The sequence below is a fragment of the Panicum hallii genome, chromosome 1 (genome assembly GCF_002211085.1).
Source record: "Panicum hallii strain FIL2 chromosome 1, PHallii_v3.1, whole genome shotgun sequence".
Taxonomy (NCBI): Eukaryota; Viridiplantae; Streptophyta; class Magnoliopsida; order Poales; family Poaceae; genus Panicum; species Panicum hallii.
Window position 1 is genome coordinate 44,158,137 of NC_038042.1, and position 25,894 is coordinate 44,184,030.

At 44.9% G+C, this 25,894-nt stretch overlaps 3 protein-coding genes and 1 pseudogene across 4 annotated transcripts; 2 read left to right on the forward strand and 2 right to left on the reverse strand.

The window, feature by feature from the left end:
- The first annotated feature begins 2,610 nt into the window (after nt 1-2,610).
- LOC112892365 (chromatin assembly factor 1 subunit A) lies at nt 2,611-13,566 on the forward strand. Its single transcript, XM_025959550.1, has 13 exons — nt 2,611-2,750; nt 7,067-7,345; nt 7,485-7,644; nt 7,756-7,851; nt 8,811-8,887; nt 9,387-9,466; nt 10,175-10,235; nt 11,131-11,198; nt 11,295-11,376; nt 11,491-11,577; nt 11,775-11,852; nt 13,033-13,152; nt 13,232-13,566. Exons 2-13 carry the CDS (start codon nt 7,178-7,180, stop codon nt 13,406-13,408), a joined length of 1,254 nt encoding a protein of 417 aa, XP_025815335.1. The 5' UTR covers nt 2,611-2,750; nt 7,067-7,177; the 3' UTR covers nt 13,409-13,566.
- Nucleotides 4,310-5,434, forward strand: LOC112892392 (annotated as a pseudogene).
- LOC112892376 (stearoyl-[acyl-carrier-protein] 9-desaturase 5, chloroplastic-like) lies at nt 13,522-15,408 on the reverse strand. 2 transcript variants are annotated; one of them, XM_025959559.1, is made up of 3 exons: nt 15,114-15,408; nt 14,382-14,886; nt 13,522-14,287 (listed from the first exon to the last, which is right to left on the reverse strand). In XM_025959559.1, exons 1-3 carry the CDS (start codon nt 15,254-15,256, stop codon nt 13,721-13,723), a joined length of 1,215 nt encoding a protein of 404 aa, XP_025815344.1. In that variant the 5' UTR covers nt 15,257-15,408; the 3' UTR covers nt 13,522-13,720. The 2 variants fall into 2 exon arrangements, with proteins under 2 accessions (XP_025815344.1, XP_025815350.1); XM_025959565.1 differs by having other exon boundaries at nt 15,117-15,136.
- A 1,906-nt stretch (nt 15,409-17,314) lies between these two features.
- LOC112890063 (F-box/kelch-repeat protein At1g67480-like) lies at nt 17,315-19,301 on the reverse strand. The gene is made up of 2 exons (XM_025956909.1): nt 18,503-19,301; nt 17,315-18,270 (listed from the first exon to the last, which is right to left on the reverse strand). Exons 1-2 carry the CDS (start codon nt 19,030-19,032, stop codon nt 17,643-17,645), a joined length of 1,158 nt encoding a protein of 385 aa, XP_025812694.1. The 5' UTR covers nt 19,033-19,301; the 3' UTR covers nt 17,315-17,642.
- Nucleotides 19,302-25,894: the final 6,593 nt, after the last annotated feature.

The window sequence follows — 25,894 nt, forward strand, 5'->3', positions numbered from 1 at the left end:
ATTCAACTCTCTCGTGACTTCCCTTCAAACACTTAGACCATTCTCACTGGGCAATTTATGTTTATATTTCCAAGTCATTTAATTTATGGTTGAAATAGCTTTGCATAATGCACGATTTCATTGTTTGTTGTTTCCAAAGCTACATGCAAGACGCAATATATCTTAGAAACAGTGTGTATACAGGGTTTCATGGTTATGAAACTCACCTCTCTCTTCATTAATTTTTCACCACATCACTTCTATCATGGCACTCTATTTAATGAGAATGGTACTCATATTTAAGAATGGCCTAAGTTTAAGAAATTATGTGTAGTAGCCATGGATGTGATAGGATATTTGGTTGCTGAGAGTTAAACTTTAGTCCTGTCACATCGGATATTAGGATTTCAATTAGAAGTACTAAATATAATGTAATTACAAAACCAATTGCATAAATAGAGGCTAATTCGCAAGATGAATCTATTAAGCCTAATTAGTCCATGATTTGACCATATTGTGCTATACTAAACATATGCTAATGATGGATTAATTAGGCTTAATAGATTTATCTCGTGAATTAGCACCAGCTTATGCAATTAGTTTTATAGTTAGCTCATATTTAATCCATCGATTTGACATCCAAATATTCGACATGATCCAAACTAAAATTAGTCCCTAGATCCAAACATTCCTAAATGGATCATGTTGTTCCCATCATCGGCAATAAATTCCATGTTACCATGTTGTTAATGGACCCCGTACTTTCTATATCCTCTAGCTCTTTTAACTCGTTTGTGTTGTGTGAGGAGGATACTTTCTTCTCCACAATAGATCATCATGCTTCTCTCCTCCAACAACCGCCGTCGGTTTTTATTTGATCTCGTCTACCACAAGAAGAGAGAACAGTCTTGACGATAATATGAGTTGAAATTGATTTTTTTTCCAATTTTTTTTATGAAATAGCAATCTTCCAATGATACATAGCAAATTCTCTAAGAGCAATCCCAACGAATAATTTTATTTATTGTTTCCAAGAGTGCAACGTAATCGAGAGTGACTTTAAGTTGATGAATGAAATAATCCCTCTATTACATAGTTTCATTTTGTGGATTCATAGGATTGCAATATGGTTTAATTACAATGCATATTATTAGCTATAATTGGATGAAATAAAATTCTTTTATTCTACCGTGCTAATTTCAACAGGTTACAATATCTTCAAAACAGAGTATACCAAGTTTCATCCAAACTCTTTATAACTTTAGTGTCAAGTCATCAATGACCTATGTGGCATCTTAGCCTACTGGCAATAGGACTGGTACTGGTCGGAAGCTTAAGAGTTTGTTTGGAATAAAGGAATATAAAACAAAGGAACGAGGGAAAACACAGGAAAGAGATATGATTGTAGTGGGAAAACTGAGGAATGAAAAAACACGGGAATAAGATAGGAAGATGTATTTGGAATATTTTTCTTTTGATTTCCTTTCCTCCATTTTGATTTCCTTCATTATTCCTGCAAAATTCTTTTGATCCAAACGAGATCTTAAAACGGGATTTGCTCACTGCAGAGGTGGCATGTTAGGGTCCCTTTGGTTGAGCTGTGGATTCCTGAGAATCTGATTTCAGCTGCCAGCTATGGGAAATCAGCTGTGAGCTGCCAGCTGTGGGAAAGCTGAAAGCTGTTTGGCGAAACAGCTGTCAACCGTGGATTCTAGATACAAATGTCTGTTATGCCCCTATTATGTCCTTGAGTTGAGTATTAATGTTTATATGTACTTAAGTAGCAATATGCAAAACTATTATTTATTCTAGAACAAGTTTTATTTTAAAACTAGCCAATAAGCTTGTAGAGGGACTCCATAAATTTTACGTTGTATTTTTATGATTTGAATTTTAAACGAATTTACAGGTTGCAGCTCTATACAACTCTATACAGTTTTTAATTACAACTAGGTCCCTGACTTTATGCACCGAGAACCCTGAAAAGATTTTGATCTTTGCAATGTGGTCCTTGAGCACAGCTGCGCGCCAGAGGGGCTTCAAATTCCGACGATGGGAGGCTCGGCCGGCGGCGAGGGGTGGTGGGGGAGCACTAGGTCCGCGAGGGGAACTCGTTTTGAGGGTCGGCCGAGGCGGGGCGGCCGGGGGCGGCGCGGCCGCGGACGAGGGCGGCGCAGGGGCGGGGCGGGCCGGCCGCGGACAAAGGCGGGGCGGCCGCGGACGGGGGCGGGGCGGCCGGGGGCGGCGCAGGGGCGGGGCGGGGCGGCCGCGGACGGGGGCGGGGCGGCCGGGGGCGGGGCGGCCGCGGACGGGGGCGGGGCGGCCGGGGGCGAGGTGGGGGCGGGGCGGCCGCGGACGGGGCGGGGGCGCTGCGGCCGGGGGAGGCGCGGCCGGCGGGGAAAAGAAAACGCGAACCGGTACGCACATAACCGATGGCATTGCGGGTAATTTCATCCGAAACGCAGTGAAATCGGGGTATGGGGCGATTCTCTCCGTGAACTGGGAAACGCGGCTGCGTTACCAAAATCGCTGTGCGTCGCGAAGCCGTTTGGTTCGGATTTTCGCGTTCTGGACGCGAATCGGACACAGAACGCCCAACCAAAGGGACCCTTAGATTCCAGTATACCACAAACCGAGGTACCAAACCAAACCAAACCAAAACCCGGCGCCGCCACGTTTGGAATCTGCGGAAATAAAATCTGAGCCCATTGCCTGCCTCGTCATCGTCTCGTCTCCCCCGTCTTCTCGCCCGACTCGTCATCAAGCTCCTAAGTGGGTGTTTGGCGCAGCTTCTCAACCAGCGTTTCATCATCTCTAAGCGCGTAGACAGCCAAACGGTACGCTTCGTTCCGCGCTTCCCAAACCAGCGCTGCTCTGCCCTTCGTAAAAACAGCGTAGAGAAAAAGCTGACGCGAACCCGCTTCCCACCGCTTATGCGGTCTCAGCGCCGCTCTCCCGACTCCCCACGGCGCTGCGCCCCTCTCTCCTCATCCCGTTCCTCCCTCCTGCGCCCCCCTCTCTGCTCTCCCCGCCCCCTGCTCCACCAAGGCCGCCTCGCCCGCGGCCGCGCCGCGCCGGCCAGGGCCGCGGCCGCGCCGCCCCGCCCCGTCGCGGCCTCCGCCGCGCCGCCCCGGGCCCGCGCCGCCCCGCCCCGCCGCGGCCTCCGCCGCGCCGCCCCGGGCCCGCGCCGCCCCGCCCCGCCGCGGCCTCCGCCGCCCCGCCCCGGGCCCGCGCCGCCCCGCCCCGCCGCGGCCTCCGCCGCCCCGCCCCGGGCCCGCGCCGCCCGCCCCGCCGCGGCCTCCGCCGCCCCGCCACGGGCCCGCGCCGCCCCGCCCCGCCGCGGCCTCCGCCGCCCCGCCCCGGGCCCGCGCCGCCCCGCCCCGCCGCGGCCTCCGCCGCCCTGCCCCGGGCCCGCGCCGCCCCGCTGCGGCCTCCGCCGCCCTCCGCTCCTCCGGCCTCCAGGTGAACCACTAATTCCTCCGGCCTTTCCTCTCCTCTTTCACAGGTTCTTTTTATTTTTTCATGCTTTCGTCTTTCACTGCACAGAGCAGCCATTGCATGTAACATTTTTATCCTTAAGACTAGACTGTAAGCTAGAGGATCGCCTCTGGCCTTGCTAGCTATTCCCAAACCTGTAATGTAAACTAGCTGCATTTTAATATCATTGCTTGCTTGAAATAAACATGACCCCCTAATTGCAACAGCTTTGAAAGAATCTGATTATCATTGCTTGCTTGAAATAAACATGCTACAACATAGCTCTGTCGAAATAAACAAGGCAAGGCAAGAGGCCAATGGCTCCTTTGTGCAGTGGTGAGAGGTGTTTGGTTTGGTTGGGCACACATTTGTGGGAACCACTAACAGAAGTTGCCTGCACATCGGTGGCCTCTCATGGCTTTGTTTATGGAGTATGTGTATCCCCCCATTGTTGTCTCTGAAATGAAGTCATCACCCAGAGATGATCAATGTTCCTTTGCATGAATATATACATCTGTATATCTTTCTCACAAGTTGCTTGGAGTGTGACCTGAGCCTTTAGCTAGATGCAAGAAGAGCTTGCGACAGCTCATTTCTTTGTAGGCTTTGGCTTGTGATGCCTGCTATTCCAAGGATTTTATGCATGGACATCTAAGTTCGAGGCTTAAAAAACCCTAGTATTGTTCTAGGGACATCATTGCTGAGCAAAGATCTCACCATTCGATGTTTTGCAGGTACTGAGTTGCAGAAATTATTGTACCTTTCTTTGAAGGTAGGCCAGGACCGCCCCGCCCCGCCCCTGCTGCCACTTCTTCAAGATCGACACCAGTAAGGTAAGGCAACGCAACTAGTTTCTGTGATCTATTTTGTGCTAATTTAAACAATTAGAGTAGCTGTAATTTAGTCACTTGCATAGATGGAGAACACATCAAAGAGCAGGAAACCAAATGCACAATGGGATCCAACTGCTGCTAAAATTTTTAATGAGATATGTGTGGAACAAGTGTTGGCAAATAATAGACCACAAGGTTGTTTGAACAACAAAGGGTATGCCAATCTTATTGCCCAGTTTAATGAACGGACTGGTAGAAATTACAACCGTTCTCAAATGAAAAATCGTTGGGATGCACTGAAAAATGACTATACAACATGGAAGACACTACTCCTGGCCGCATCTGGTTTAGGGAGAGATCCAAGGACTGGTTCTATTGCAGCTGATGCTGAATGGTGGAAAGAAAAAATAGAGGTATGCAATGTTGTGCTAGGTTCTGTTATATTATATTTCCATGGCTTGATTTTAACTATTAGAACTAATTGTGTTTCAGGCCATGCCCGCATGCAAAAAATTTAGACTTGCTCCATTGGAGAATGAAGAAGATCTTGAAATAATGTTTAGTGGTGCGTCTTGCACCAATGTATATGCTGCTATTCCAGGAGCAAAGGAAGGAACAGCAGGAGCAAAGGAGGGAACATCAGGAGCAAATGAGAGATCAGATGGTACTGACGATGAGGTTGAGGAGGTGCTTCCATTTTCCCCACCAGGAGCAAATGCTAAGAAAAGAGGTGCTGCTCACAAATCCCCAATGAAGAAAACAAAGAAGAATTTTAGAGATTTGCAGTTCAAACGGTTTGTGGATTCATTTGTGGAAAAAGCTAGTTCAAGCAAGACTTCCGCAACTTCATCTCCTAATGATTATGTTAGACAAGAGATAGCAGAAATGTTGGAATCAGTTATTGAGGCTGGAGCATGTGAAGGAAGTGATGAACATTTCTATGCCACACAACTCCTCATCAAGAAGGAGTACCGTGATGTGTTTTCCACTCTTAAGACCCCAGCTGGGAAGCTTGCATGGCTGAAGAGAACTTGGGAGGAGAGGAAGACACGCTAGACAATACTAGCTTTGCATTGTACCATTAGTATTGTACTTTGATTTTATCTTGTTGCATGATGAACTTGGTTTTGAATGTTGAACCTGATATCAATAATTTATGGCTGATATGAAATATCTTGTATGGTTGTAATCAGTTCTGAAATATGTGTGTTATTATTAAATATTTTCTAGTGCTAAGGTGCTGCTCATTTATACAGATGGCATTCACTTCAAGCGACTCTAATGAAACTGGGATAGCAAGTAATTCAAGTGAATCAAGTGGTTGGATGTATGAAGCTGCTGCAATTGCAGCTTATGCAATGGTTGATTGTGGGATACCTTCATCTGCAAAGAAGCCAAGGAAAGTGCCGAAGGAGACAGGTTTTCAGTGGGTTCAAAGGCAGCTAAGTGATCCAGAAAGTTGCTACGACATGTTTAGAATGAGAAGGTCAGTATTCTTCAGCTTGCATGAGGTCTTGGTGAATAATTATGGCTTAGCATCTTCGGATGAGATGTGCTCAATAGAAGCTCTTGGCATGTTTCTATGGATGTGTGGTGCCCCTCAGTCAGTTCGCCAAGCAAAACATATTTTTACGCATTCCTTAGAAACTATTAGTAGGAGGTTCAATGATGTTTTGGAAAGTGTTCACATTTTGGCTGCTGATAACATTAAACCTAAAGATCCTTCTTTTGCTGTGGTACATCCAAAAATTAGAGAGCATAGATCTTGGCCTCATTTCAAAAATTGCATTGGCGCGATAGATGGAACCCATATTGAAGTCACTGTACCAGCATCAGAGCAGGCAGTACATATGAATAGACATGGATATTGTAGTCAAAATGTTATGGCTGTTTGTGATTTTGACATGAGATTCACATTTGTGGTGGCGGGATGGCCTGGATCTGCTCATGATACACGTATATGGAGGGACACTTTGTATGGCAAGTACAAGGATAAATTTCCACATCCTCCTCAAGGAAAGTTCTATCTTGTTGATTCAGGTTATCCAAATCGAAAGGGTTATCTAGCACCGTACAAAGGTCAAAGGTACCACATTCCAGAATTTCAAAATGCAGGGCAACCGATTGGATTGAAAGAGGTGTTCAACCATGCTCACTCATCACTTAGAAATGTTATTGAACGTTCATTTGGAGTCTTGAAAATGAAATGGCGCATTCTTCGAAATGTGCCAAGCTACCCAATGGAGAAGCAAACAATGATCATAATTGCTTGTATGGCGTTGCATAACTTTATTAGAGAAAGTAATTTGAGTGATGTGGATTTTGATAGAATGGCAGCAGATGAGACGTATATCGATGAGGATGGGGACATGGGAGCTAGTACAAGTCAATTTGTGGATGAAGAAGATATGGAAGATGTACGTGATGTCATTGCGCAAGCACTGATGGGAGGTTACTAGAGATGTAATATTTGCCCAAATAACTTATGTAACAATCATGAATTATCTAATATATAATTATTTAATTTGTGTTGTTAATTATTTTATTATTAGTTTGTTATTATAAATACATAAATATACATCTATACATACTAAATACATGTATTCAGACAACAGGGAGAGTATTTCAGTCATTTCCCACTTCTAACAGGGTTTCAGCCCATTCAATAAGCAGTCTGCCAAACATCTAACTTCTGTGACCAGCTGCTTCTTCAACCAGCTGCTTCTCTGGCCAGCTGGCTACCAGCTGGCTTCTGAACCAGCTGTCCCAAACAGGCCAAAACCTCGCGAGAAGCGGCGAGAGCACACTTCCTAGTCTGTTCGCCGTTTCCGCCCCAAATCTGCTGCGGGGCACGAGCCGAGTTCGAGCCGATCGGAGCGGCGGCGGCAATGGCGGGGCTGTCGCTGCGGTGCGGCGACTGCGGCGCGCAGCTGCGGAGCGTGGAGGAGGCGCAGGCGCACGCCGAGGTCACGAACCACGCCAACTTCGTCGAGTCCACCGAGGCCGTCCTCAACCTCGTCTGCTCCGACTGCGGCAAGCCATGCCGCTCCCAGACCGTAAGATCCAGCGCGCCCCTCCCGCAATTCCTCTCTCTCCCCGACTCCCCCGTCGGATTTGGTGGCCCCTCGAGGTTCTCGATCCGATTTCGCTCGCGCGTGGGTTCGATTTGCTGATTCCGCGGGCGCGTGCGTGCAGGAGGTGGACCTGCACACCAAGCGCACGGGCCACAAGGATTTCGCGGACAAGACCGCCGAGGCGGCTAAGCCCATCGATCTCGAGGCGCCGCTCAAGCCGGCCTCCTCCTCAGAGGCCATGGACGTCGACGCCCCGGCCTCAGCAAGCGAGGAGCCGCAAGGTTGGGTTGTTTAACAGCGTACCCACTATTTGTGAGAGGAGCGAAAAGGGTTTAGCCTATTTTGGTCTCACCTTCCGAGTGTTGCATTGCGGTGGTGTTTGATTGTGGCAGAGATGGTGGTGCCCGAGGTGAACAAGGAGATGCTCGCGGACCTCGAGGGCATGGGGTTTGCCACTGCACGTGCCACTAGGGCACTTCATTTCTCTGGTATGTTTAGTGATATTGTTGGCTACTTTCGTTGGGATCTTATTATGACTGTTAACTGCTTGGGCTGGAATCAGAAATTCTTAGCACTAGAATCCATTGATTTGTCCAGAAAAAAAATTCATCCTATATAAGAGGCTTAGATACGAGTACTTTCCATGAAGAATCATCCAATATGACCTGTTGTGTTTACTTGATTGTGTGACACTACTTAGATTTTTTGTCATTTGTACAAACCAAACTATGTAAAGTTAACAAGTGGCTTTACTTTCCTTTAGGAACTTAGGCTGTCAAGCAAATGAGCTCCCATGTAACCAATATAGTACTCTTTTAGATAAGATTCAGGATGAAACAACAACTTTCTACGAATCTGGTTAGGCTACTTGAACATGGGCATGACCATCTACCTCCGATCACAATGAGGATATGTTTCTGCTCACACCAGCTACACGTATTGAAATAAAATATGTCCATTCAGAAGACCAACAGATTTCTTTGTTTATCCAACAGATTTTTTCTCCAACTTATATACAAAGAGAGTAGAAAAGCATGATCTGTGGAATGTATTTTTTTTTCATGGCACTAAGATATTTTAGGCATCCGACTTGTAGGTCAAGACTTTACATGTCTGACTTAAGGTTTCATCATGAGATGAACAAATTGGGAGTATTTTCCTGGCAAGTGAATTATATACAACACTGAGTTCCAATTGTTTCCACTCTTGACTGTTTTGCCAAACTCTGATATGTTTGTTATGCTTTTAAGAACTCATGTGAGCCGTATTCTTAACTTGGTAAATAGATGATAGTTGTATAAAATTACTACAGTATCTGAAATTCTGAATATACCAACATAACTTCTTGTTTGGTGCTTTTACTAATACCATCTCATCTAATTGTAAAACAACAATACAATGATGTTCAATTGTTCATCCTGTGCTGAGCCATGTGCTTTTACTACAGGTAATAGCACCATCGAAGGTGCCATCAACTGGCTTTCTGAGCACCAGGAAGATGCAGATATTGATGAAATGCCTCTGGTATGATGATATTTTTTTCAACTTATCTTTGTAGTTTGTTCCTTTTGTTACTTCGATGGTGCTATTTGATCCCTATTTGAAAAGTTCGATGTTCTTGATACATCACTTAGTTGTCTTGCTATTGTGTTTTCATTAGGATGTGCTTCATAGTAGTTGTTTTGTTAACCTTTTTCATTATAGTTCCTATGTTATATTCTTGAAATCTCTGCAAGCAGCTAGTTTGATCCAAGTTGGTTTTTCCGGGTTGATGCTCAATTGCGTTGCCAAAATTTGTCCATTTATGCTTGTTTGTACATGCACAATTAGGAAGGACATTGGCCTTCAAATGTTTCATCAAACTTGCACACTAGGTTTCATTTGTTCCATCAAGCTTTCATCAGTTATTCTTAGTGGGGCATTGAAATATTCTATTCCTATGTTATATTAACACTTCAGCAGGAAGATTTCTTTTTTACCAGCTCATACTTCTACAGGTTACTTATCTTCTTTCATCTCGTAGGTACCAGCTAATTCAAAAACGGAGGCTAACAAACCCAGCCTGACTCCTGAGGAAATGAAGATTAAAGCGCAGGAGCTAAGGTGCTTTTATCAACCATTCTTTTGTGGGCTGAGTTAAACATTTGCTTCCAATTTGTTAGGATTTTTCATTTTGAGTGCTGTTTTTTTTTCTAGTTCTGTATCAGTTCACTTGCATTTAAATATTTTCTGTGCTTTGCATGGTTCAGCTAATATTCCATCTCGATACATAGCTGTGGAACAGTAAGAAACAATTTCACTTTAATTTCTTTTGAAAACAGAACCAGTATATTTGTGTCGATGAGCAAACTAATTTTATTAAGTGTATAATTATGACTTCTGCAAATTTCTGGTGACTTTGTTGCATTATGGCCCTGCTGCCAGGGGTCTTGTGCCTTTTTCCAGTGCTTAAAGGATGCTGACACAGGTTACACATGGAATCCTGAAAGCATTAGCCACATACATTGTACTGGGATAAACATATTTTTCTTAAAATCAGATTGAACATTTCTTTATAACGCTGCTGTTAGAAGATAATCTTTTTTAATATTTGCTTCTAGTTGTGGAATGCTATTATTCTTGAACGTTAAGGTTTACTCTCCTCTGTTTTAAACATATGACGAATAGGACAAGCTGATTAGTTCAATTTTTTAACTAATAGCTTGTCCTAAACACCATATATCTAAAAACGGAGGGAGTATTTTGGCGTATATGAAATATCGTTATTCTTTGGAAGACATCTTACGCTGAAAATTTTCCCTCCATTTATAGGGAACGCGCTCGTAAGAAGAAAGAGGAAGAAGAGAGAAGAATGGAAAGAGAAAGGGAAAAGGTATGGTCTCAACTCTCTTTTTTACCTTACTAGCTGGGTGCTGCTTACATTGATCGCAGTTCATGAACATATATTGAAACATGTGGAATAAATCAGTCAGGAAGCCATGATCTTTGTGAACACCATGTACATACTTGTATACACAAATCAATCCACAGAAAATCTGCAAAACCAAAGTGTAGAACCAAACCAGCATCTACTCCAAGTTTTTAAGTAGTAGAGATTGACATGTATTCATCTAGAGTGGCATTAAAAATGTATAGGAAAATACCATGAAAAAAATTTAACAGTGCGGTTTTATATCCCTTAATGTGCTTATTTTACCCCTTGAACCTTGCTTAGTATGCCTGGCGTTGACTACTGGATATCAACTCATCAGCATGACTTTTCAGACTTCGGAGTTCACTGTTTTGATACATTGATCAGCTGTGGGATTCACACTTACTACTATTGCCTACCCTACTATTGTGGTGATTTACAATCAGTGCAGTTTAGTAAAACAAGCTAGAGTGTTCCATTGATCTGTATTGTCTATGAATCAATCGACTGATCCAGTAACAGGGGATGTATTCAATTCTACCATTAAGTTTGATGCATGATGTTCACTGCTAGGCAGACTGAACATAGAGGTTCACTAGGAGGTGGTCAAATTTTGCTGTTTGGTTCCTAGGGTAGTTTGCTAAATCAGAAACTGGCATCTGGTGATATGATGTGCATTTCTTGGGTATCAGAACAAATAGAGCACATCGTCATTTTAATCTATACCATATAACATGCTTCTCCATCAGGGCTTTTTTAAGATCATTTTTTATTTAATTATTCAAAAAGGATTCTGGACAACACAAACTGAACAGAAAGTCAATTTACTTTGGCTCACATTTTTTACATTTTTCAGGAAAGAATACGAATTGGTAAAGAACTTCTTGAAGCCAAAAGAATTGAGGAACAGAATGAAAGGAAACGGTTGGTTTCTTTCCTTCTCCGTATTTGTGCTTGCACATGCTTCTGTTTGATTTTCTTGTACTCACTCCTGACTAATTTCTTTCCCTCCATTGGCAGCATGATAGAGTTACGAAGACTTGAGAAGGAAGAGGAGAAAAGGGCTAGAGAAAAAATCCGCCAGAAACTGGAAGAAGATAAGGTTTCTAATTTCTCCACCTCATCTTTAAGAATCTTTCTCGCTTTGTCATTCAAGTTTCTAATTGATGTAGATAATACTAATAATTTGGCCTCAAATTTTTTTTTCCTTTCGCAGGCTGAAAGGAGAAGGAAACTAGGATTGCCACCAGAAGACCCAGCAGCTTCCAAACCAAGTGCACCACCTCCTGTTGAAGAGAAGAAGGTAAATTTTTTTGAATTTTCTTTACCATCATAACTATTGTTTAAGCAGCATTCGCTACCATTTTTGAGCTCATGGTGCCTGACTATTGTTAAGAGTACTGAACTTCTTAGGGGAACATAACTTTGCTAGAAGATTAATCTTAATTGACTTGTCATTTTAATTTAACTCACTGCTCACTGTGATATGTGAATATTCAGAGTGCATTGCCTATCAGGCCAGCCACAAAGGCAGAACGGATGAGGGATTGTCTACGAAATCTTAAGCAACAGAACAAGGTAAAATGCGTAGGTTTTTCCCCTTGAGCCCTCTTTTTATTTCGTTTTATACACATCTGCCTGGGAAATCCATCTATTTGCTGGCATCTTTTTATTGATTAGTGGAGCAGCTTGGCACATTTACTTGTTCATTAGGTATTGATAAATATGATTGTAGATGAAAAAAAGAGACATACTAATTTTTAACACTGAAGTAATTAATCAGTGACAAGGTTCAAGTCTTGTAGGTCTGTGTGCTTTTAACCTTGTATATGTAAGTGGGCAAGCAGATGATAGACCTATGCTTGATGGCCGAATTAGTCTTCCAGACTTTGCACGTAGGAGAAATGTAACAGAATTATAAGATGTCTGCACATTACCTAGTAAGTTGCTCATTTAGAGGATGGACACAGTTTTTCGAACACAAAGAACTTCTGTAGTAAAAGGTGAAAAGATTAGGTTTCATCAGACTTCTGGCGATATCCCCTGCCAGCTGTTGGCTCAAGACATGATAATAGTCGTTAAACAGCATGAAACAGGAAATCTTATAGGATGTTTATTGGTAAAAGGATTAGAGTTGGTTTGATACTATTTTTTTTTGTCTAGTTTGAATGATAACTTGTAGAATGATGAATATGAAGTCTGGGTGGCTGGGGGTAGTCAGCAACCTCGTACTTTCTTCCATATATCACGTGAGTGCAGGATGTGCGCCTATCATGACCACTGCTTGCACCCACCACTCCAACTTCTTCACCTCTGACCGCCCTCCCTGTTGCCACCCATTGCTTGCCTCCTGGGTCTCCCTTTTGGCACACCACTTGACACCATTGCCAGTCATGCTTCTGCTGCCACAGCCCATTGCTGATGATGGAATACCCTCTGCCTTGCTACAGTCCCTCCACTCACTGCCCGCTCTAGACATCTTACTTGCTAGTCCTGTCGTCTTGTCACCATGGTGCTGACTGCCCTTCAAACTCGTGGCAAGCAATCACGCTTCTATGTAATCACACTGCCACCACTGCTGCACACTCTCTTTGCATGGTTGGGTGATCTGGTGAATCCTCACACTTAACTGGGGTAGCCTAACCCTAATCTCAGCCATCTAGTCTCCATTGTTGTAAAACATGTTAGCACCAGAAATTTTTTTCACAACATCAACATTGACGTTTCAATTTGTATAACCGTGCAATCATTTTGACAGGATGATGATGCCAAAGTGAAGAGGGCATTTCAAACACTCCTTACTTATATTGGAAATGTTGCCAAAAATCCTGATGAGGAGAAATTCAGAAAGATCAGACTCACCAATGCTACATTTCAGGTAAAACTATTGAATCTTGAAATTGGCAAAGTGCTTGTTATCCTGTTGAAGAACATGGGATTGTTAATTCACCTTACAGGAGAGGGTTGGAAATCTGCATGGGGGCATAGAGTTCCTTGAGCTCTGCGGATTCGAGAAACTTGAGGGCAATGAGTTCTTGTTTCTACCAAGGGACAAGGTTGACAAGGCCATCCTGAACACTGCTGGAGCCGAGCTGAATTCTGCGATCACCAACCCTTTCTTTGGAGTCCTTTGAGTTGTCGAGAACCTCAATGTACACAAACCTCTTGGCTTCACCTTTGCTTTACATGCAACTGTGTTTAACACATGGCATGGCCTGGATGGTAGTAGATTTGCAAGTCCCATACATATTTCACGAATGATTGCAGTTTACATCCATATATTCCTTCCGTACATTGCCGAGGCGAATTTTACCCTGCTATAGCATCCAAAACAAGTGTGCTATTTCTTTCTTACCCCCATCATTTTCTTAAGAATCACCAGATCAGGTCATTAAACCGCCATCTATCTTACGAACCTGGCAAATCGATCGATCGATCTGGGAGAGTCAGAGCTGAACTTGGCGGTCGTAGATCCAGCTGAAGGGCGCGAACTCGGCGTCGTCCTTTCCCCTGGCGGCCTGCGCCCTCTCCTCGAGCCTCCTGAACCGGGGCCCCAGCGAGCACACGAACTCCTGCGCGCGGCGCCCTTCGCCGGAGAGCCCCGTGAGGTCGGCGACGCCCCAGCGGCGGACCAGGAACTCGATGATGTCGGCGTAGTCCCTGGCCGTGTACACGCCCAGCCGCTGCGCGACGGCGCTGAAGCGCGCGAAGAGCCCGTCGTCCCGGCCGTCGTACATGAGGTGCGCCGGCATGGCCACCTTCTTGCGCATCATGTCGGCGAAGGCCCGCGCCGTGTAGTCCGGGTCCACCTCGAACAGCTTCGCCACGATCCGCTCGTACGCCGACTCGTGCCGCTTCTCGTCGGCGGCGATGGTGCCGCAGATCTGCGCCAGCTTGGCGTCGCCGTACCGCCTGGCGTGGCGCGCCGTGTTGCCGTGCGAGATGAAGGTGGCGCGCTCCTGGAACGACGTGTAGATGAACCCCATGTACGGGTTCATCTCCGTCTTGGGGTCCTGCATGCAGCGGTAGAGGCAGCCATGGCATCAGCAGGTCCATCGGGAACATGGCGGAATCATGCATGCATGGCAGAATCCGAGGATGGCTTGCCATTCCGGAGCCGATGAGGTACTGGATGGTCTTCTCGATCTGCCTCATGTCGACCCTGCCGGAGAGGAAGAGGTACTTGTTCATGAGGTCGCCGTGGCGGTTCTCCTCGGCGGTCCACGCCCTGGTCCAGACGGCCCAGCTGGTGGGGCTGGCGCCGGTCTCGTCGCGGACGCCGCCATCGAGGGTGTTGAGCATGGTCTGGTAGGTCGGGAGCGCCTCCTCGGTGACCATGTCGCCGACGAGGCAGACCAAGTAGTCGTCGGGGATCTCGCGGGCGCGCGCGCGGAGCTCGCGGACCTCGTCGCCGAACGACTCGGAGGACGCGTCCGGCAGGTAGTCCTGCGGCTGCCAGGAGCTCTCCACGGGCTTGAGGAGCGGCAGGATGGTGTCCGCCGCCCACGAGTTGAGCGACTCGAAGATCTCACGCTTCTGCGGCGGCAGCGAGTGCGCCACCGGCCGGTGCACCTCGCGGGGAGGGGCGAAGGGCTTCCGGGGAGCGCGCACCCTTGGCGAAATTTAAGAGGCAAACAGACAGGCCCATACAATTTTAGTTCCCACTGCTTGCTTAGATTAAAACAGAAAATGTTAGCAAAGATGTGCAGCGGACGAATTTGATCCGAATTTTGCAGGAAAACAAAACAGAATCCAGCAACCCAAGAGACGGGAAAACAAAACAGAATCCCTGGCTATAATGTTCAGAGGAGCATAAAAGCATAAAGTAGTGCCGCTCACTGCTGGGCCGCCGAAGCCATGGCCACCACCAGGGACAAGCAGGCTCTCCTCCTCCTGTTCCCCCGGCAAGGAGGCGCTGCCGCCGTCGGGGCACCGAATAACGCGCCGCGGGAAGGGAGGACCGCTGCCGCCATGAGAGGCATGGCTGCCACCTTCAGTCTCCGGCCGAGTGCGTGTATGGATGCCGGTGGGTGCCCTAGTCTAGTGTGTGCTTGGTGCTCACACCTTCATCACTAGTAAAGCGTGGCGCGTGTTTGCAGGTGCTTGCGAAGCTCAACCTGGTCACCTCGCGCGCTCCTTGTCGGAAACTCGGAACGCATGCCCAAGCTGCCAATAGCATGAAGAATGCATGACGGGGAGTGCACGGTTCCTCTCCGGGGAAAGGAATAATGCATGCACATGGTGGATTTGTGGAGACCGTCTAAATCACGCAGATACATATAGTAAGGAATTATTGAAGGAACTATCACAGAGATACCGCATCAATTTAAGCGAAAATTTCTTTTTGAATAATCCGCCACCGGTAGGAACTCCATTGAACAAGAATTTCGAGAAAAAAGTGTCAAGTTTTTTTTTCGAATAACTATGCAAGTCCTTACATAGTTATTGATTACATAAAACTAATAAAACTCGTACTCTCGGATAGCTTAACATAGGAAATCATAGTTATGATTACATGAAACTAAAAAAACTCGTACTCGAAGATGCACCTATTTCCCTCTTTCCATATATTACACGTCGTATACATTGATAGGGCCGCATTTCTGGTGGAACTTCTAGAGCTCCTAGTTAGTCTGTCTAAATTTCCCGCTGCATATCGGCAAAACTCTAAACAATTCCCAAAACTCTGTAATTCGAGTAACGAGATCAGGGCATATAAAAAATCTATGCGCAAAAGAAGCCTCTAAGAATAAGGACTGGCATGGTTTTCCTTGTTTGCTGCAGAATCTTAATCCTGCATCCCATGAATGAAATTTGAGCTTCTCCTGATCTCTCACTGAACTCCCACTGAAAGAATCTTGATCCTACACTCCAGCTGGGCAACACCAATATATATGGACCAAGTAGTCCTTAGTGGTGGATCTTGTATCACAATATATAGTGCAAAAAAAGCAATAATGATGAGACATGGAAAGAGAGGAGGAAGGAGAGAGATGGAGAGAAAAAGGGGAAGGAGAGAGATAAATTGCTATTTTATTTCTTATGAGTACTTTTTGCTATAGATCATTATATGGACCACTTCTATAACAGTTCAGGTAGGTTGATTGGAATACTTTAAACCCTATGGACTATTTTTAAAGTACATTGTGGACGAGCATCTCCAGAAGTATCCAATACATATCCAAAGAATCTCATACTGGGAATTAACATAAAAACTACTGCTCCAACGGTGGGCCAAACCTGTTCCCAATATTTCCACGCGTCCAAAAACAGGAGCAGACCGAGCTAGATTTCCGCCACTTTGGTGCACTCCCAATTGATGATTCCCGCCAAAATCGAGATCCTCCCGCGTCGAGGTCGTCTCTGTGCGCGCTAATTTTTGGATGCCCTCTGCGCCTTGCTGAAGATCGCCAGGACGCCGTGCCCTGCTGGAGACGCCGCCGCCGCCTCCGGTTATTGGGTCCATGACCGCGCCTCCCGTCGTCGAGTCCAGGACAGCGGCTCCAATCGTCCGGTCAACAGCGCGGGTTCCGTTCGTCGAGTCCAGGGCACCGCCTCCGTTTGTGCAGTCCAGGGTGCTCGACTCCTTCGTTCAGGTAGAGGCGTAGAGCAAAATTGGTTCTACGAAACCTGAAGAGCATACAGGTCCTTTCGTCCCTTTGATTTGCTAGAATGTCTTTATTATTTGCTCCAGGAATTAGTTCATCGGATTGCACTAAAGAAACAATGGTTATGGTTGTTGAGCGCTAATTGAAAAAAAAAGTCAAAGAGCTGGACCCACGAATTGGCAGAAATTGAAGTTTTTTACAACCAATTTTTGGGAACTGTTGGGTGAGAGGATTTTTTTTTCTCCTCCCAATACTTTTTGGCAAGGTCCCAAAATCAAGTTTTTTTTGTCTCTATTTTTTAGGCACGCTTGGAGATGCTCCAGCACGGGCTCTGCTTTCAGCTGCTCAGTTGTTTGCATATATGCAGAGTTAATAAGCTAAAAGCAACATATGAATCATGCCCAAGAACTTGGCAAAAGAAATACCATAGACTGATATAAGTAAACCAGTTTGCTAGCCACAATGCAACCATGAACTATTACAACTGAGCAGCAGCTATGAACACAGCTGCCTGCTGTTATAACGTGGGTGAACAGTAAAATGACCATATCAATTGAAGGCCCTATGGCCAGAACTAGAGTTCAATACAAGTGAAGTGATAATACATCATGGTGCTATGGCAATTCAATGAACCGACACATAAATGTCAAATTATTGTTTAAGAGTGCAACGAGCCAATAAAATACGGGAAGAGGAACCAAGCAGGATTCCATCCTATAAGGACAGTAAACTGCCACCACCTTCGCACTCTAGGGCATCATCATGCTTTGATGGTCACGCTGCACAGGCAAGACCCTGAGGGCTTCAGCTCTGACGTGCACCACTCAGACCCCGTAGGTGCAGTGGGATCATACATCAGCGTCTGATACCCAGGCTCTTCCTCCAGCGGGAAGAGCAGCAGCTTGTCATCATGTATACCCAATGAAAAACGAGTGCTTGAGCTACCTGTAAGTGGCACTGGGATCTTCTGCCACGAGTTATCGGCTGGGTTAAAGATTGCCAAAGACCTCTGGTTCTTCCATTCGATGCAGAAGAGCTTCTCACCAAGAACGGCGTGAGCCGTGACCATCACGCAGCCGTTCTTAAACTCACCCCAGGCATGATTGATAGGATTGTACACGTCAACGAAACGGGAGTTGCCAATTGTGAAGCTTGAACGGCCACCCATGACATAAAGCTTCCCTTCAATGCTGCACCCGAAACAGCCCCACCTTGGTCTGCGCAGGCTCTCAATCAGTGTCCATCTATTCTGTTCTGGGTCATAAACTTCGACGCTAGACAAACTGTCTCCATTTGGACCAAATCCACCAGCAACATATATCACCCCATTGACCTCTGCGCAGGCGAAGTCACATCGAGCCACATTCATCTTAGCAAGCAAAGTCCACCTGAGGAATGAGAGCTTTAAATGAATAAGCCTAATAACTTGAAATGCTATGACCTTAATTATTAATATGCATTTGAATAATATCAATGCTGATGAGTTTCTCTTGAGTGCATAGATTCTTTCAATTGCTAGTTTAGCCTTTGAACTTTGTGATAATAGTAAGATCATTCGATTCAATAGAATCTATCATAGTATAATTAACTTTATTGATATATAGGAGGATCCAACCATACCTGTTGAGGCAAGAATCATACTGGTAAACCTCATCTGAAACATATTCCTTCCCATGGTCAGCAGCATAGCCAGCAATAACAACGAGCTTCCCACCAATAACAACCACACCAAACCCAGCTTTGGTTAGTCCAGGCATACGCGGAAGAGGGCTTTGTGTTTGCCCTGAACACTCCAAAATCTCCCAGTGGGACCTTTTTGTGCCAGCTTCTGGAGTTAAGACATACACCCACTCCTCAAGTTTCCCAACCTCCTTTCTTACAGCTATTAAGTCCTTGCTCTCAAGAAATGACATCCACCGCTTGGAAACTGCACCCATAACAGGAAAATGACTACGAGGAACAAGGGCAAGACATATCTTTGCCAAGTCTTCAGGCAAGCCTGGTATTAAATCAGAGTATGAATCATGATCCTCTTCGGGCATAAACCCTGAATAAAGTTTGGGTCTTGTAGGAGGCTTGAGCAGCATCCTAGCACGGATGCACGTCTGTGGTTGAGCAAACTGTTCTTGTGACCCAACAAATGCAAGCATTATGAGATGCAGTAGGAAGCACCTCAAAGTTCGCCTCCTCTTGCAAACCAATAGGAATAAAAACCCTTGGCTTACTTAAAAAGCCTTGTCTACTATAAATGACAATGGCTGAAAGGGAAGGATTCGTGGAATCCGTCGCCTATGGGAATGGTCAGAGACAAGGGTTTGAATGATGCCGAAATGATGTTCTTCAACTTTGATGTCTCTGTTTTCATTACCCTTGCTGTCTCAAATGCCATCCGATATTGAGAGACTGTGAAATGGTTTTTCCTGATAGAATCAACAGTACTCTCCTTATTGACAAGGTAGAAACAGTTTCCTCCCTCACACATGGCCCCAATACCTAAAGAAAATATGAACACAAGCTGTTAGCAGGAGGTAAAACTTTAGTTGCCAGGTACCTACAGAGAGAGCAGGAGACACATACCTATGTCCATATAAATTTGTATCACAATTAGCCAGCAGTAGCATCCATTTTTTAAGTCTAATCGGCTGCAATCATTATAGAAACTTAGACCAAGGAAAAAATCAGATTGACTTAGGATAATGAACTTGATTTCATAGGGCACAAACATTCCAAGTAATTGCAGGTTACTGTCTAGGCAGAGGCTTCGAAACGACAGAGTAAACCATTCATGGCAACAGTCATACTATTGATGCTATTTCAAAGCTTGACAAGAGAAAAGGAGTATCTGACTAGTCCATATCTTCAGTGGTATTACAAAGAGAAAGGAATATATATCTAATCGTAGGGGATAGCAATAAATCCTGATTCCACCCACAAGCAGAAAAGATGGACTTGCTAACGATAACTCATTCGACTTTTTCTAGAAAAATGATTGGGGACTCGAGGCAAAGAATTCCTCAATCTCTCCTACGCAGGCAAAATTATGCTGAAGGCAAAAACGCAATAGCTGTGTTATAATTGTGGCAATAGAAGAGGCAAACACATATCAGAAACAGTTATAACCAGAACAAATAACATCCACCGGACAAGCTAAGCATTCAGAAACGGGGAGGCAGGCGTAAGGTGGTTCAGCTGAATCCCAAGATTCTGGGAAATTAAACTAGCGTCAGTACTCCACCACGCAGCAAGCAAATCCGTAACAGACAGGAATGGGGATTTGGATTCGACTGCCCTGCAGCGTGAGATGACTCCCGAGGACATAAACGAGCAATAATCTGTGGACAGACAAGCCAGAGCTTTTCCTTACCGGCGTGAGGAGGAACCAACCCAAGCCCGCCCGGATGGACCAGCGGCGTCCCGGGGAGGACGGCCACGGAAGGGGAGGGGAGGGGAGGGGAGAGGCGCGGCGACGGCGAAATGGAGGGATCTGGATCGAGGGGAGGGCGGTGGAGGGGAGCCGACAGAAACTTTGGGGGTTCGGCGGGCACGGTTGGTGAGGGAACGGTGGATGAGCACGGTTGGGTTGGCACGGGTCGAGCTCGAGCTGGATAATGAATTTATAGGAGAGCCGCCGCTAGAAAACGGCACGGAGGGAATGATCAGTGTATTCCCGTTTTTCCGGTGTTTATCTGAAAATCAGAGTCAACGACTCCACTCTTTTTTCCCAACCCTTTTTCACGCATTTTTCCAATTCATTTCAATCATCCCACGTCCCATCTCTTCTCCTAAGGAGGACCACACTGAAAAGTAGTCTATAGAAAATAAATAATTGCTCGAAACTATCAAAATACATTGTGCAACCAGCGTGTACAGTAGTCCATAGTAAAGGTACTGGTATGAATTTGTGCAGCACATAAAAAATAAATAAATATTAGTCTCTCTCTTCTCATATATCATCTCTCTCCGCGCTTGCTTGACGACTGATTTTTACTCAATTGTAGAATCCACCTTACTACCTCCTTTCACTTCAACATTGTGCAATCGGTAACAACGGAAGACGACCACTTTATGTAGATCATATTTATATGGAGTACTTGCTCCAAATACTTTGGCTCCATCCTTAAACAAGAAGACAGTGGTCAAATCCTTTCTCATGCCTCTCCATAGAGCCCCTCCTTCCATCTCACAGGTCGCTGCTCATCGCCATTTGCATCTCCACCGTGTGATCCCGATCCTTTCATATGGCAATGGCCGATGACATATTGTCTCGCTATCCCACATATCATCGGTAGCCCATTGTTTGGCTTCCCTTCTACCGCAGATTCTAAATTTAGAAGACTAAGAGGGAGCGATCCCAAAACCTACAATCTAATCCCCCCGCTTGTAACCTTGGAGGAGCTTCATCAGCTCCAACAACAGCGATAGATGTAAGTTTTTTGCTTTCTTATTTTCTTTTGGGAGTATATGTTGTGGAGTATTAACAAATAGATATTAATCTAGTGGTTGACTATTTTATAGCAAATATAGCGTTCCTACTAGCTCATCCCGTAGCTACGCCGACAATTCAAGCTTATTACTCCCTCCGTTTTAATTTATATATCGTATTAGACTTGTCTTAAATCAAATTTGATCAATTTTAACCAAATTTATAGAAAAAGCTAATAATATTTTTAATTTTAAATTTATTTCATTGAATCCACCATGAAATATATTTTGATAGTACATATATGTTGGGTAGTATTATTATTGCTATATTTTTCTATGGACTTGGTCAAAGTTAGCTGTTTGACTTAGAACCGAACTAACACGACATGTAAATAAAAATGGAGGGAGTACTAACTACTGCTCTGCCACTGAGGCAAGTATGCACTGCATCCTCCAGCTATTGGGTTGCTTCCACAACTCTTGCTCTTTATCTTATCCCTTATCCGTATATCACCTGCGTATGCTATTGTGGTACAGCCATGCTAGATATAATGCTTTGATATGAGAATCCCTCGATATCGGCGACACGAAATTAGTATTTTGGAATTGGATTTAATATGCGCGCATCCTTGAATTTGGTATTGAATTCACCATGACTTTTGGAATTTGACAGTCCGCACATAAATTCTTTTAGCTCAGGAGTTTCTCTCCTGTTTCTCCATTTTTCCTTCTTTCATTTTCTTTTCCTTTTCCTTTTTCTATCCCTAATGACTAGTAGATGTTTTTGCCCTGACTGAAGTATAATTCATGGACCGCACATGGATTCTACTTTGGTGGTTTCAGTAGTACAACCAAAACTCCATCCATATTGGCAAAAAGAAAGGTTGGGTGGCTGAAATGCCTTGGTTAAGGGAACTGGTGGCGGTGAAATCGCCCCCAGCTTGATGTGTCATTTCAGTATGCTAACTATTCTCGTCTTTGACAAAGCACAACAGTTGTGCTTTTTTTTCCCTCGCAAAAAGAAGGCACAACTTGTGTGCGTGGAGGGATGGGTGCTTGCTATTATCCGAGTCACCAGCTTCATCTTGCTGGTAGAGCAACGGTGATGATAGCTCTCTTAAAAATACTTGATCCTGAGGTGTACTATATATTATTAACTTGTAGGCGATAAGTGGCGCTTGGGATTCATATGGCTGATGACATTTGAATTTTTATCCTCGTACTAACAACTTAACAAGGCCTTGCATCATCTATAACATGTATGCTAAACTGCTTGATGCAGCTGAAGTTGCAGACTTTGGTCTCCTTTTCTAGTTACATATATGAAGAATGGACGTAGAAAGATAATATGTGCAGGTTTGTGTTCAGATAGAGCTAAACTCACAGTGTTACTATTACATCATGTTTTGTAAACATACAACTGACGGATTATAGTACTATAATAATTTACTCGCTGAAATATCGCACGTGTCTTATAGTACACACCGTTTGTTACTAGCACTGCACGCACGAATGACCCGAGTCCTTGCTGAGCTAAGCTGATGCTGCTGAAGGATTTGTTATCTGCAACTAGCTGCTGGTTAGTTGTACTGACAAAAGAACAAAGAAATAAAAAAAGTAGCTGCTTGTTGCGTGTGACGACGGCCGGTGTGAGCTCCAGCATCCGGTGAAGAGATAAATGCCTATCAAATCATCAAGTTGCAGACTTTCAGTGCCTCGTTGGGTTGGGTTGTTGCGATGGGCGGAGGAGCCACCAGGCGATCGAGCAAGCGCAGCAGCCACACCTGAGGGAGGCCACAACCGAGGAGAGCCGGCCGTTGCGATCAAACATATATTCTGGGGTTTTGTGGCTTGCAACGAATACAGCGAGGCAGGCAGGTCGTCAGAGATTATTTCTCTTGAGATCCACCCGGCTACTTTAGTGTTCGTCTGCTTCTGTCCGGGGTGGATTCTATTCTGGGTGATCGTCTCGATCATACATCCCGCAAAAAAGAGAAAAAGAAAAAGGAGGAGAGTGAGGTGAGATCCCTGCTTGGAGTTTCGTTGAGCTGACCATTGGCGTTTACATGGAGCGCCTGATGCCACTTCGATTCTTAGAAAATAAAAACTGCCAGGCCTTTGTTGTCGCAAAAGAAGTTGGCTGCTAAATCTCGACTTGAGAGCACAACTGCTGGTGGAGTGGTAGCTTCAGCTAGCAGAAGCCCTTCGCTTTTGATCGGTTCTTGGGCGGCGTGTGTGGTTGGTGCGTGGAGGAAACCCAAGCAGGAGTAGCTGCGAGGAAAGAGGAGCCAGGGGGAGGCTTCGTGCAGTGGAGTCGTGTGCTAGCCTCGTGTTGTTGTTGGGTGGCTGTTGAATTGATCTTGAGAATGGAGAATGTGTGCTGCTCGCCACGCGGAGGTGGGGGTGGCGTGGGGCCGCCGCGGGCAATAATTGCGATTCATCTGGTTCGGTGGGTGGGCCCCACTGCCACCATGCAGGAGAGGAGAGGAGAGGCTTCTCCCGTCCCGTCTCCGCTTTCTTTGGGATCGGTGGGGAGGAGAAGGCCACGAGACAAGCTCAACGTCGGCGATTTTAAAACTCTTGAAAACCCCCAGCCGGCCCGCGTTTGTTTTTCTTTTTTTTCTGAGAGGACCCCGCGGCTAGGCGGGCCCCGTCTGGCGACTTTTTGACCGCTCGCACGAGCGAGCGAGAGGATTTCGTTTATTGGGCCTATTTTGGGCCCGTTCTTGGAGGCCCAGGTAGAATCTGACCCAGATATGACCCGGGCAGCCGGGCGAGTTTTTTTTAAAAAGGGGATAAAAAAAAACAAAATTCGAAAAAGGGGTGCCAGTTGGAGAAATTTAGGGAAATGGGTGCCTCCCGCCCGCTGGGAGGGCGGAAAGAAGCATCCTGCCCAACCATAGGGCGGAATGCTCAAAAAAAATTTCCAGGGACCTCTTCGCGAATAAGAAAACTTTTTTTATTCGCGAAGTGGTCCCTGAAGCAGGCCTCCCGCCCGGCCACTGGGCGGGATGCCTCCCGCCCGGCAACTGGGCGGGATGCCTCCCGGTGCACTGTTATTTCATGTGTATGTGTTTTCTGGCTTCCAAAATTCGTAACAATTCACAGAAAAATCCAAAAATAGCAAAACTAGTTTTGTTAGAAAGTAGATTTCAAACTCTATAACTTTTGTTAATGGAGTTTAGTTTGAAACAAAATACTTTTACTCCTATTTTAAAACTAAGATTAAGGAAAGTTTATGCATAACTTTAGGATTTCATGCTTTGTTGTTTATAAAGTTTGGTATGACTATTCTATAAACTCTAGGTACCTTTGTGCAAAGTTTCAAACTCAAATTTGATGTAAATTTAACTTCTTTTGTCTTGAATTTTTCAAATTTGAAATGTTAACTAAACCTAATTATAACCCTTTTCTAATTAAAATCTATTGTTATTCTCTAATGTGATATTATTTAATATCTAATATATAGTCAAAGTTCTAAAACCTATAAAGTTCTAAAACCTATAATCTTATGCTCCTGGTCCATTTTTGTTATATTTTTTCTTAGATTATTTGTTTCAGAAACTATTTGAAATTCAGAATTTTTTCAAATATAAGATTCATTCGCCATACTCTTATGTATGCACATAAAATTTTAATTCAATTTTCCAAAGAAGATTACGGTATCTAAAACTCGTACGAAGATAGTTAAACGATAACGTTTGCAACGTAGAATCTAAATATTACGATAGTACAATACATGAAGCCATTTAAAATAAAATAATATGATAATGAACATTACAAATATTACAAATACATGAATCCAAATATTGTGTCTTCAGTCAATGCGGCAAATATTACAAATACATATCTAGGTCTGATAGAATCTCAACGCAGCAAATATTACATATGAGCAAACAACGTTTAAATAAAATTACAACTAAATGATGCCTGATGACGTACTAGCACTCGATCGGCGACATCTCCCACTTCTTGATGCAACCGGAGGTCTTCCATCTGTAGCATCACCTGTAGGGCCAGCTTCAGCACAACTGGGGCCAGCATCATTGGTTGGACAACGTTTATACGTGTGTCCAATCTGATTACATGCACTGCAGCGTTGTATCCTCGGACGGAGCTCTGACTCATCCATATCATTACGAATACGCCGTGACTGACGGCGTCCTCTCTTAACCCGTGATGATCTTGGGTCTGGAATATAGATAACAGGATTCGCTGTCTCAGTGAACGATCCAACCAAACGGAACCCATAGATCTCATACTGCCAGGTGCTAGCAATTGTCTCTTTTCTGAAGTAATGTGAAACATATATATCGACAGGATGTCCAATATCTGCACAAGCAGCCATTACATGAGAACAAGGTAAGTGCAGCAACTTGGGCCTCATGCATGAGCAACAACAAGTTCCATCGAACTTGAGAATGCACTCCTTTACAGGAGTTTGACGCCTCATGCCATGTCGCGCCCTATCTTTAGGAGATACCTCAAACTTGAGCTCCTGTGTTCCACATTGCCGTACATGGTGTAGCCGGGCGCTTTCTGCCTTCTTAGTCATGTATTCTGTTACCTTGAATCCAAAATTTCTGTCTG

Bases quoted from the DNA above. Each gene is read 5' to 3' on its own strand.
- LOC112892365 (XM_025959550.1), top strand. From the start codon at position 7,178: ATGGCGGGGCTGTCGCTGCGGTGCGGCGACTGCGGCGCGCAGCTGCGG. The intron at 10,236-11,130 runs GTATGGTCTCAA...TACATTTTTCAG, and splicing joins TGGAAAGAGAAAGGGAAAAG to GAAAGAATACGAATTGGTAA. The intron at 11,578-11,774 runs GTAAATTTTTTT...GTGAATATTCAG, and splicing joins CTCCTGTTGAAGAGAAGAAG to AGTGCATTGCCTATCAGGCC.
- LOC112892376 (XM_025959559.1), bottom strand. From the start codon at position 15,256: ATGCCTCTCATGGCGGCAGCGGTCCTCCCTTCCCGCGGCGCGTTATTC. The intron at 14,887-15,113 runs GTGAGCGGCACT...AATTTCGCCAAG, and splicing joins ATGGCTTCGGCGGCCCAGCA to GGTGCGCGCTCCCCGGAAGC. The intron at 14,288-14,381 runs GCAAGCCATCCT...CGCTGCATGCAG, and splicing joins ACCTCATCGGCTCCGGAATG to GACCCCAAGACGGAGATGAA.
- LOC112890063 (XM_025956909.1), bottom strand. From the start codon at position 19,032: ATGCTTGCATTTGTTGGGTCACAAGAACAGTTTGCTCAACCACAGACG. The intron at 18,271-18,502 runs GTATGGTTGGAT...CTCATTCCTCAG, and splicing joins TATGATTCTTGCCTCAACAG to GTGGACTTTGCTTGCTAAGA.